The sequence below is a fragment of the Gavia stellata genome, chromosome 11 (genome assembly GCF_030936135.1).
Source record: "Gavia stellata isolate bGavSte3 chromosome 11, bGavSte3.hap2, whole genome shotgun sequence".
NCBI classification, from domain to species: Eukaryota; Metazoa; Chordata; class Aves; order Gaviiformes; family Gaviidae; genus Gavia; species Gavia stellata.
This window is the reverse complement of record NC_082604.1, coordinates 4,225,224-4,237,445: the sequence shown is the minus strand read 5'-3', so window position 1 is coordinate 4,237,445 and position 12,222 is coordinate 4,225,224. Positions and strand designations below refer to the sequence as shown.

The window sequence follows — 12,222 nt, the reverse complement described above, 5'->3', positions numbered from 1 at the left end:
ATGGTCTGCATTATAGAATTCTAAAAGACACAGCAGACACTACTTTTGGAAGCTCAGTACAGATTTTCAGATCTTATATTGGAAAAGCTTAGGGAGTGGAAAGTATTTTATTACGATCCTGATTTTTTAAAAAGGTTTCAGAAAGAGAGTCCAAGAACCTTGTGACCTGTAAATCTGACGTCTGAACTAAGAAGAGTCTATTTGTCAGAGTACAAGTGTTTGTACAGAGTTTGGTTTAAAAGGAATCAGCACAGGGCTATAAAAGTCTTATTGTGCTTGCAAACTCAATGAATTCCTTTGAATGAAGGTGAATTAGGTGCCATTTACTGCAGATACTGACGTGAACTTAGGAATCCCAACCACTCATTTAGCTGACTTGGTTTGGAATTTAGATTGTAACTGGTTTGATCAAGCATGAGAGGGAAGTGTGTGTATGTGTGTTTCTCTCTAATTTCCCGTCCTTTTCATCCCTGTCCTGTTCTTACTCTACCTGTGCATATCAACATGATGCTTCTACCGCAGAGACCTGCCTCTTCCTGCCTGCTAATCTGCACAGTGTGTAGTTCTGTACATTAAGGTCCTAGGCCTCAAGGAAGAAGATCTGAGAGCAGTCAAACAGGAACTGAGCCCCATGCAAGGCAGGGTTTTACATGTGACTAATATAAAAAAGTGAAAAGGGTATACATAACACAGTATTAGGAGCTGTGGCTACGTCAGGCATAGGTATGATAGGTTTCAAAACTAAACTGTGTCCACAACGTTGCCCGGAAACAAAAGGCAAGGCCCTATTCCTGCTAGCCATAGGACCTTGGGTTGCAAATCTTGGTGATTTACAAGCTAAGCAGAATCACACCATGTCAGTATTAAAATGGGAGGCCCTCTAAAGAACATCTAGAGGACTGTGCTGTTTCAAGGCTAAACAATATTGCTATGTGGTTATTTGAACCATTTGTACCTGAAACTGTTCAGTTTGTTTTCCCAAATCATCCAGGTTAATGTAAAATGGTTCATTGTCCATATGCAGCACTCCCTCCATCCACGGCTGTACCTATACAGGCACAGCAGCCTCCTCTCTGTATTGTGTTTGTTTTCTGGGAGGTGGAGACAGACCTATTGTTTTTAATTAAAAAAAAAAAAAATGTAAAAGTTTAAAAATATTGTATTGTGTTATGACTACTGTTAAAATATTTAAATTTGTAATTAAAAGGTTAATGTTGTTAAAATTCTAAATAAAAGTATCTAAAGTTTTGCTTGTAATAGGATGCACTGTGTCGTTAATGAGCTGGGGAAGGGGATGTTGCACAAAGCCAACACCATCTGAGTATGACGGTGGTTACGGTTTGGCCAGTGGGAAGAGAGGGGAGGTGGGGGGGTCAGCGTGAATGGGCAAAGAGTGGTCCACGTTATCTGTGCTGTCGCTGAGGGGCGGGCAGGAGCAGTGTGGGGTTGCACCGTGAGGACTCCTGAACCAGTGTGCCTGCACCACCTAAACATCTCGCCTGTGCTTGCACAGAAACTGGGCTGTAAACTGACAATCGTAACGACCGGTGCCAGTGCGCACTTTTGGAGTTGCAGTAATAACACAGAACGTGTATGTGCTTTTACAAGCACTCCAAGTGTTTAAACTGCTGATGTAAAAACCAAAACCACTAGTATTCATGCAGCCATCTATAGGCTTACCTGAAATGGCACTGACAGTTCATTAAGAACTGTTCTTATCTCTGAAGACCTCTCTTAAAACCCCAGTGTGATACTGGAGGAGCTATACTCATTTAAGATGAGATGCAGAACCCAGTCATACCAAATTACGGAAGATGCCATGGTACTTGCTAGAAGAAAATTATCAACTTTAGTGTCATTACTACGTTCTGCAAAACAAAATTCTTCATTATTGCAGTTGGATAAACTGCTCTTCAGGTTGTAGCATGCCACTGTGCACGCTGTTCAGCAATCATCATCCCTACAGAGCCAAGCGCAATCTAGATTCATTTGCTAAAATTGTGAACTTAGAAGAATGGAATGAAAAAGAGAATGTTCTAGCAAAAGAATCCCAAATCAATAGGAAAGAGATGCTGGAATGTTTTGTTACAGCCTTGACTCTCATTGCTTGTATTTTTTGAGTTTGTTTTTATCACTAAAATGGAAGGGAAAAAAGGGAAGGGGAAAGTAAGACCACCACGGTTAAGGGAAATTCACTTATACTTTTCCTTATCTTACCTTTTATCTATCATCACTCACTGATTGTTTTTTCCCCCTTTTCATTAAACGAACGCAGTATATTTGACAGTAGTTTTCTTGTATGAAAAACCAACACAATCAACAGAGGGAGATAGGAGGGGAAAGCTATAAAAATGAACAAATGAAGTGCTCAAAGGCAGAAAATGAGCACTTTTCCACCTGCAAATCCCATTCTAGTAACTGTATGTGCTACAGTATCAAGTAAAACAGTTCAGAAATGAGTTGATTATTAAACTGAAGCTGACTCCAGTTTATCAATCTAAATTACACCTAAAAACCACATTTGTACCATGTTCTTTCTTGTAGCTTCAGAAGAGGAGGACCCTCGAGGCATGAGGGCCGGGGACCCAGGGGGAGAGATGGCTTTCCTGGCCCTGAAGATTTTGGGCCAGATGATGCTTTTGACTCTCCAGATGAAAACTCAAGAGGAAGGGACCATGGTGTTCGAGGGCGAGGTCGTGGTGCTCTTAGAGGTGAGGGGAACATTCTTCCACACTGAAATGCAAGGATAAGGAAGCAGAGACATTTCTTGGGCAAATTACGTATTTTCATGAATACAATGTCTCTTCTCACTCCTGTCCCCTGCATCTCTTACTGCTCAGGAGGCCGGAAGGGTTTACTTCCTACTCCAGATGAATTTCCACGCTTTGAAGGAGGGCGGAAACCAGAATCCTGGGATGGAAACAGAGAACCAGGTAAAAAATTTCATGAGGTTTGTTTTAGATAATAGACTAGACTTCTACAATATAACCACTTCAATTTTTTTTTTTTTTTTAAATCGCCTCTTTTTCCTGTACCTCATATGCTCATTACCAGTCTTTTACCACGAGAAAAGCAAAACATAGTTCTTTAGACTTCTAAATTTAGGAAAAAATTAACTATACAGCTCTTAACTGGCTCTAAATGCAACTGTCTCACTGAACAAAAGAAGACTGTGGCCTCAAACTTTTAAGTTTAATTCTTGTACAGCCCAGAACTGCCTGTTGTTGTCACCCATGGATGACTGATGCCTATATCATGGGGGTTTTTTTGAGATGTACATTAATGCCAATAGTAATCTTTCTCTTGGATGGCATCTTCTCTATTGTTTGCAATATTTCTGTTACTAATGGCAACCGCATATGGGGTAAAACTGAGTTTTAGAATGTCATGGAAAAAATGAGCACAAATGACACATGAATAAATAAAGATGCGATTGTCTCTAAAATGTATGAAAATATTTTATACTGAAATGAACACTTCAGATCTCACTTTCTTTCCCATCATCTTTCAAACCTGTTTTACCATTAGCTTTCTTACAACTTACTCATCTAATGTTTGCTTTTTTGGCTATTGGGATGGGGGGGAGGGGAAGCTTTATGTAATTTTAACTTAAAAATTGTGTGCTAAATAGTGTGGAAAGTATGTAAATTTATGTGACTGCCTTCAAAAAAGAGCAATAATGATCAGATGAACATTACTTATTATCCTGGTTTTTCTCTTCATGCTCAGGTCCTCGTCCAGATCACCCTCCTCATGACGGGCATTCTCCAGCTAACAGAGAACGTTCTTCTTCGCTCCAGGGCATGGACATGGCCTCGTTGCCACCACGTAAACGTCCCTGGCATGATGGACCAGGGACCTCTGACCACAGAGAAATGGATGCTCCAGGTGGACCTCCAGAGGAGAGGGGCAAAGGTAAAAAGCCCTTTGTACTGAAAATTTTATGTACCACCAGCACATTTTTCAACAGTAGGCTTATCCAGAATTCTATATCTACTCAGAGGGGATAAAGCTGAACTGGTAAATACTTGATCTTACCAGCTGTGAAGCTGAAGACCAATTCTATAGGAACACAAGAACAGAGGGATTTTCTGGGACATTAAATCCAAATCTTCTCTCCAGCATCATATAATCCTCTTCTTTATTGCCCTGTTCAAAAGCAGTTAGTTTTTGGCTCCCTGTTACTTCAGTTGGAAAACTCTTGTTAAGAGCTTTTCTCCCCCTCTAATTTTCAGAATAGTTATTTGTTAATATTCATGCTTGTGCTAGCATCCTTTAACTCAAATATCTTTGTTGTCTCAGACTCCATTCTGTTGGACTTAATGAACCCTGACGTTTTTTAAGTCTTTCCTTATGAGTTCTCTGCTTGTAAGAGTGTAAGCACGGCCTTCCATGATGAGACCAGAAGTCCATAAAGCTCAGTAGCTTGTCTTCAACAATAGCCAGTAGCCGGTACTGAGGGAAGAGTGTTAAGAACACTGTAAGTCTGTAGTGATACGTCCCTGAAATGCTTTCTAAACTTACGAAGATCTGTAGTTCAGTGACTTACTGAAATATTGGTTTTATATTTAATGGCTTTTGACAGTTACTTTTTGTGTGTTTCTCTAATTACTTTAAGAATCATGTAAACTTTTGACATCCACAACATCCATGGACAGAGCTCTAAAACTTAATTGCAGTAGACTATGCGTTAAAAGGCAGGAAAATGTTTTACTCTTGTTTTAAGCCTGTCATTCACTAATTTCATTCGATGATGTCTTGTGTTTTAATTGGAACAGTTGAAAGTTGATCTTTATTATTTCTGAATGCCAACTCTGATTGCATCGAACTCTACCATTTCCAGCCTGAACTAGCTCTTCTCCAAGTCAGAGCTCTGATCTGTTTAGTTGTTCTCTCTGGGAAGTTGTTCTGTATCTTTTACTATGCTTATTACTCTGTATATACTCCTTTCAGTTTTAATTTATCCTTTTGTAAATTAAACAGGGTAACTAGGAATTGCACACGCTATTAAGATGTGGTTTAACCATGGATTTCTACAGTTCACTTGGTTTTGTTCTGTTTTCTCCACTCTTTCCTAATAGCTCCTGATGTCACATTTCCCTCTTTAAAACTAGTAAACAGTCACATGGCACTGTCATGCAACTACTGTAACCCACAAAATACATTCTTCTGGCGTTACTAGCTGGTTCAGAGCCTATTACTGTGTATGCCATTTCCACAATCATCTTGTTAGCCTTGCACCAATTCTTGATCCTTTTCCTTCTTCTAAATCTCAGGATTGCCGTTGTCTTTTTTTAAAATTGTCTTTTTTTTCATGTCCTCGTATTGCCTACCCACTGTTAGGTAGTGATCAGTGACAAAGATCCTTCTCAGTTGCTTCTAAATGCTGAGCTGCCAGCCTATAGTTGAATTTTTTGTTGTTGGACCTCTACTGTGCAGCTTTGTCTTTGATGCCACTGAATTTCATTGAAGTTCTCTTATTGTTGTCCTGATGCTTGCTTAGTTCTAACTGTATGCTGGTCCTTCTCTGCGTGGACTGTATTTCCAGTGTTGTATTAACAGCAGGTTTTATCATTCGTTCACAGATGTTTTTAATAAAACTCTGCTGGTAAACTCCCTCTGTATCAATATTTTTCCTTTCGAAACTGTATGCTGCGTTTCTCATTTAGCCAGCATCTTCGCAAATCTGTAAGGATTCCATCTCCAGCTTCAATAATAATTTCTGGTAACTCTATCAGATTCTTTATTGAAGTCCAAACAATTGTTAACTACCACACTTCTTGTGCCTAGACAACTCATTAATGTACTAGAGAAAGTTCAGAGCAACAGCAGAAAGCCTGATAAACAAAACATGAACAATACCTTTTCATATGTGGGCTGTGTCACCTTCAGTTGTATTGGTAAAGTCATTTGAAGATAAAACTTCACGAATTGTAAACTCTGTGGAACAATTTGGTCTCTATTTTACACAGAACCAAGCAGAGTCAACAAAAAATCACTGTTGCTAAAGTGGAGCAAAAATATCCTAATTTAGCTGTTAGCGCGTTTCCATAAAGCACCATTACCATTAATTTTTTTCAAAAGACTCCTTGTTATTTTGAGCTAATGACTTTAGGGTTTTTTATGTTCATTTACATATCAGTACTAAAAAGATCTGTGTGAAGTAGAAAATCCTGTTCCTGGCAGTAAGAGCTCATGTAGTTTATGTTCCTGGTTAGTAGTAAAATAGAGCATTTTTCCATTATTTCTAGTAAAAAATGGAACAAAATAGTAATGTTGTTCACTGTCATCACCACCAGCCTCAACTGATCCATCAGTGCAATATCGTTGTTTAGGAAAAAAATGGTATTTTGCGAGAGAACCCCAGATGGTGTTGAAGCGTAAGAATCGGATATGCCTGGTAGTTTTGGGGACACCATGACTATCACAGTTCTAACTTCATTTAAGCAATTGCTGACTGTATCGAATATAATCTCCTTGATTGCTGTTCATCTTCTGGACCGTAATGGAGACACTAATTCTATGTGAGAAAAAATCGTATAGAGGTAGGAGGCATAAAACTACAGGTCTCGACTACATTTGGTCTGTGAATGATTATACCACAGAAGAACTAGCTAAATATATGGTATGGCTGAGAAGAGGCATGGCTTAGACTTCAACATCAGTAACTGATTGTGCTTCATTTTTAGGACGAGGAAATTCAGGACCTTCACAGAGAGCGCCAAAATCTGGGAGGTCTAGTTCTTTAGATGGAGACCATCATGATGGATTCCACAGAGATGAAGCTTTTGGTGGAGGCCCTGCAGGAGGCAATAACCCTTCTCGAGGAGGAAGGAGTGGAAGTAATTGGGGAAGAGGAAATAACATGAACTCTGGTCAATCAAGAAGAGGAGCTTCTAGGGGTGGTGGAAGAGGCCGATAGAAGAGGCTTTGACTGGGTCATGCCCAGTCCTTGCCGGACAATATTTAAACAGACTGCTACTCTGGACTCATAAAGTAACCCTGCAACACCACAAACCTGGATTCTTAACTGGGATAACTGAATGTGCATTAGTTCCTAACAAGGGTCTTTTCCTAGATCAATCAACTGCTACTAGCTGCAGTATTGTAGCTAGCTTTCTGTTTTGTCCTCTCCACCCGTTTTCCTCACCTTCTTTTACCTACTTTGTTTTGTGAAGAGCTGGAATTTTTTTTAAGTGTTCTGAGACATGGAGCACCTCCACAGATTTCAGTTCACCTCCAGACAGAAACTTGTTTCTATATGTACAGTTTGTCAGAAGAGTTGCATTGTTTTTGTATGAATACAGAATGTAATTTGCGCAAAAATTATCAAAAAATCAACACAGTGTGTGATTCTTTACTCACCTATTATTATAAAGAGGGTTGTCTTTAGGCAAACTTGTGCATCAGATGGAGCAACAGAACTACCTCCTGAAAACTCAGCTGTTTAAAATACTAATAGCCGATTCCTAGTTTTTTTGCTTATCATGTATAGAGAACTTGCATTGTCACCTTTAGCCACAGCTGTCTACAGATTACAAGTGGTGCTGCTGTTAAAATTCCAAAACACGGGAAATCACCGCTGCTTGCTAGTCTACCGTCCTGAAAGAGAAAAACGTGGAACACCATTTAGAAAAAGTTGTCATAGACATAGTGTGAGTTATAACCTGGACTGCTAGCAAAATAGGCATCATGACAAATACTGTCATTCTACGCTTCACCTGGGCAAGTCAAATATTTTTCTTCAAAACAGCATCTGTTTATAGAAATTGAGAAAGTTTAGCAGCTTGATTAATATGGATGCATATGTTTTACAATGGCTGTAGGACACATTGCTTCAAGGTATGGGTGTTCAGTAGAGTCTAGTGCATTCAAATGCTGAAGTGCAAACCTCGATAGTTGATCACTTTCATCTTAACAGTTTTTAAGTATCTTTTTCATTAGGATATTGTTTCCTAGTTTTAGTAGGGGAGGGAAATAAGGAGGAGGGGTTATTCCCATTTCCCACATTTCATAATAAAGCTGCTTACCAACCACAAGTTTCTGTTTTCCCCATAAATCATTCATATTAATCATCTCCAGTCATCAGGTTATCAAAAGACTCCTTTAATACCTAAAGACTCAATGAAAATTTTATCACCTAAGTACGTATTCTAAAGCCAGCTCTCAGGAAGGCCCTACATTAGAAGTATAGGATATAACATCTAATGAAAAATATTGCTACCAGGCTTCCCCCCCCGCCTTGAATTTCATGTTACAATATTCAGAATAATATAGCAATGTAGTTCTATAGCTGACAAGGCTACTGCAACAACGTAAAGGTACGCAGCAGCTATTTTATCTGACTTCTCATACAGTCGAATATACTACAGACTGGCTTAAGGCCTGATGACCTATCTTATTTAAAGAGATCAAAGCACAGTTGCTTAACTGCTGTTCTCTTGGTTCAGTCAGTCACAAGTAGGGTTATTTCCCTTAGATTTTAATTTGCAGTATATAAAATGGCATTTGAAAATTACAGTAATTAACTCTGATCATTAGCCTATAAAATCCTTATCATGGGGCTCTAGAGAAACAGAATGGTCTTAATTAACTGGGAAACAGCTGAGATACACCTGATATGACAGTTTCTCCTTTGAGAGAAAAAAAATGAAAATTGCTTTTTACCTCTATCTGAAGAAGGGCTTTGGTCACTTTTGGTATAGATCTGGGAGTTAGGATCTGTCCTGAAGTTTTAAGGATATGTACCAATGATTTAATCATTAGCAATGGGGAAAGCTTGCCCTCTTTTTTTTTTTTTTAACCAAGCTTGATGATACATTTTTAAGGTGCTGAAAGTTCTTTTGTCTAATAGTTAGAATATGTGATGTAGAAGACAAGCTTTAGCCCTTAATTAAACCACAGTCCTCTACCAACACAAGTTACAGAGTGCACCCAACAATAGGAAACCCAGCTTTCTCGATCTAGGCAGAAGGGAGCATGCTTGTTTTTCCTCTGATGATTCGTTAACTCCTTAAACCACTATGGTACTTGGCATTAAGTAATATTCTTCATCAATGGGCAGCTTTTTTAATTAAGTAAGTTTTGAAATATTCCACAATCATGGAACATGCACAAAAAGTCATGAGAAAATGGGATAATTAGCTAACTTTTGTATAAAATCTTAGAAGGTGACAGCATAGCAGGAGAGACAGAAGCAGCTTCCCAGTCCATGATACCGTGACCCACTATTGCTGGAAAATGGATAAAATTACTTAATGGGAATATACTTCTGTACTCTTCAGGTAAAGTTCTTTTACCAGTGCTGCATGTAGAATCCTTATGCTCTACCTCCTACTTTACAGCTCCACCTTGTCTAAGATTTGTTTCATTTGATACTGCTGTTAGGAATAAAATTAATTTTATATACTATAGCTTAGAAGTTGTAAAAATGAGAGAACTAATTAGCGCTGATCTACATTTTTAAGGAAAAAAGTGACCATTAGTGGAACGTCTACGCTGACATTTGGTACACAAATAGTTTTATTAAAGCGATCTATGTACATTTAAGTCCTCCCATTTAACAATTTCAGTTTAATTCAGAGCAAGTATTAGGTGAATACGCTAAACCCTACGTGGTGATAGCAGATAAATATTGCAGTGTTTGGCTTTATTTTCTATGACGCACATCTACTCGGTGAGATACTCGCTTAGGCTCTGAGCAGGTTAGGCCTGGTAGTCCCATTTATCTGCAGCAGTGCAGCATACAGCCCAGACTGAAGTACCAAGCTCTCAGCAGGGACTCTCAGCCTGAAATCAGCACCTTCCTAAGGCTGCTTAGTTTCTGCATTGAAACAGAGCTGTGCTAGCTGAAACAGGCTCTAATTACTAGCAAATCTATTCTGAAGCAAATTCTATTTCTGAAGGTCATGCTGTGACAATTCCTGCCCAAGTTGAGAGAGTAAAAAAAAATATATATAAAAAATAAAGTTCTAAGAGCTGAAGCTACCCTTTTACAGCCCAAGTATCTGCTACCTGTAAGGCAGCGATACCTGCAAAGGCCAGGGCTCTTAGTTAAGATTAGCACCTTTCGTCCTAGCGTCGTCATGCAAGAAGAATACCCTTACAATTACAGGTAGTCTTTGTGACCCACAGCCCCAGGAAAGTTTGTTCCACTTACTGGCTGGTATTTTAAAGATGCTTTTTAGAGAGAAATGCAGTTCAGTGTCACATAATATTCGTATTCACCACTGGTCTGAGGTGGCTGATGACTGCACCATACAGCGACTAAAACGATGTGTTCAGAGTGTAAGGGTTGGCACAAGAATGAGTTAACGTTAATAGCAGTTAAGCATTTTTGAACGTTTACCCCTACACTTGACCAGATTTTGCTAAAAGTCTCCGTGTTTCACCATCAGCCCGCCCTACGCACCTCAGCCGTAAGATACTCGCTTTTCATGTAACGGGCAAGTCAATAATTACATTTCATCGGCTCTGTAATCTCACTCACGTTTTGAAGTAGGCTGCAGCAGCCACATGGTCCTATACTGGAGGTAGGAAAGTGGGAAGCTGCCAGCTCCCACCCAGAGCCGGAGAGACTCCAGACCATGGCTATCAAGCTGACTTTGCAATAAGGCAAAATCCCGTGCTCAGGGACGGCTCGGCGGGCTGGCACCAACACCGCTACACCTGAACACGGCAAAACGAGCTTAGAGTCACTGCCGCCGTTCCCGGGTGCCAGCCGCTGCTTTTCTTGCTCAAGAACTGGCGAGGAAAACCAGCAGGAACGCGAAGGAGGCGAAGAGAAGCGGCGTACGACGGCGCCATCCTCATCCCCGCCTCGCAGAGGTGTCTTCGCGCCCCGCGCCTGGGCTAGCGCCAGCCCGAGTCCCTCAGTCCCTTTGTCCGAGTCCCGCCGGGCTGCGGCCGGTCCTTCCCCCCGCGGCGGCGGCGTTGGCGCGGGGCTCACACCGGCAGCGCTTTGCCGCGGCGGCGCAGCGCGGCGCCGAGGAGGCCGCCGAGGCGGCGCAGGCCGGCGGCGCCCCCGGGCAGCGCGGCCAGGAGCGCGGCGGCGGCGGCGCCCAGCTGGACGGCGGCGCCCAGCGCCGTCAGGAGGGTGCTGCGCAGCCCCAGCGCCGCGTAGAGGGTGCCGCCGAGGGCGCCCAGGTAGAGGAGGGAGCCGCGGCTGGGCTCCCGCAGCAGGCGGGCGGGCCCGCGCAGCAGGGCGGCGGCGCCCAGGGCGCAGAGCGAGCCGAGGGACCAGAGCAGCGCGAACTTGCGGGCGCGGAGCAGCAGCAGCGGCGCGTACAGCGCGGCCAGCCCGAAGCAGAGCGCGGCCAGCAGCAGGCACAGCCCGCTCCCCGCCAGCCGCTGCCAGCGCGACAGACCCGGCAGGCAGGGGTCCGCCTCGGCCGCCCACGGCCAGCCCGAGCCCGGCCCCGATGCGGGCGCCGCCGGCGCGGGGGGGGCGCCGCGGCCCGGCGGGAAGGGGTTCAGCGGGCCCAGCCAGGCCCCCAGGCCGCCGCCGCCGCTCCCCGCCTCCTCCTGCGAGCAGCCGGCGGGCGGCGGCGCGGAGGCCGTGCTGGAGCCGCCGGCAGCAGCGGCCTTCGACTGCGCGAGGTACTCCTGCAACTGCCGGCCCAGGTCCGCCATGGCGGGGCCGGGGACCGCTCGCGGGCGCTACAGCGCGCCGCCCGCCCGCCCCGCCGCCATCTTGCGGAGTAGCTGCATCCGGGTTACCGGCCATCTCCGGCGGCCCGCCCTCACGTGGGGCGGCGCGCATGCGCGTGGGGACGCGAGGGGCTGAGGCGGGCTGCGAGGGGCTGAGGCGGTACGCCGCGCCGCCCTCAGTTGCCGTGTGGCGGCGGCGCGGGTCCGCTTTGCCATCTGTTACTGCTTCTTTTTGCGTTCTCGTGGTTTTAAAGGGAAGGCAGATTTGCCTGACAGAAGGAGCGGGGAAGCCTGTTAGGCAGGGTGTGCCAGAGGCGGCCTGCGGGGGGTTATGTCGCTGTTGCAGGGAGGGCCCGCTTCAGCTGTTCCTCATGAAGAGACTGAAGGGGCTTGGCAGCTGCGAGCGGTAACAGTTCGCGGTTTCAGCGGCTGGAAAGATGGTGTCAGATTCAAAATGTAGATTGGTAAGAGAAAGATGATACTTGAGATTGATACAGCGCACAGGTAGCCCCACGGGGCATAGGAGGCAAGAGGAAGCATTGGCTGGGGCGACGGCCGGCTGGCTGGGAGGTA

At 43.7% G+C, this 12,222-nt stretch overlaps 2 protein-coding genes across 2 annotated transcripts in view; one reads left to right on the top strand and one right to left on the bottom strand.

Moving 5' to 3' along the window:
* WDR33 (WD repeat domain 33) overlaps positions 1–7,329 on the top strand; it is a 72,108-nt gene extending 64,779 nt beyond the window's left edge. Inside the window, exons 20-23 of the mRNA XM_059822389.1 lie at positions 2,545–2,711; positions 2,841–2,933; positions 3,730–3,915; positions 6,690–7,329. Coding sequence (XP_059678372.1) covers positions 2,545–2,711; positions 2,841–2,933; positions 3,730–3,915; positions 6,690–6,922 — 679 coding nt within the window. The 3' untranslated portion in view covers positions 6,923–7,329. The remainder of the gene's footprint in view (positions 1–2,544; positions 2,712–2,840; positions 2,934–3,729; positions 3,916–6,689) is intronic.
* A 3,615-nt stretch (positions 7,330–10,944) lies between these two features.
* SFT2D3 (SFT2 domain containing 3) lies at positions 10,945–11,631 on the bottom strand. The gene has a single exon (XM_059822931.1). The coding sequence runs from the start codon at positions 11,629–11,631 to the stop codon at positions 10,945–10,947; it is 687 nt and encodes a 228-aa protein (XP_059678914.1).
* Between the last annotated feature and the right edge of the window lie 591 nt (positions 11,632–12,222).

What these genes read in the sequence shown, in the direction of transcription:
- SFT2D3 (XM_059822931.1), bottom strand. Translation starts at nt 11,631, where the DNA reads ATGGCGGACCTGGGCCGGCAGTTGCAGGAGTACCTCGCGCAGTCGAAG.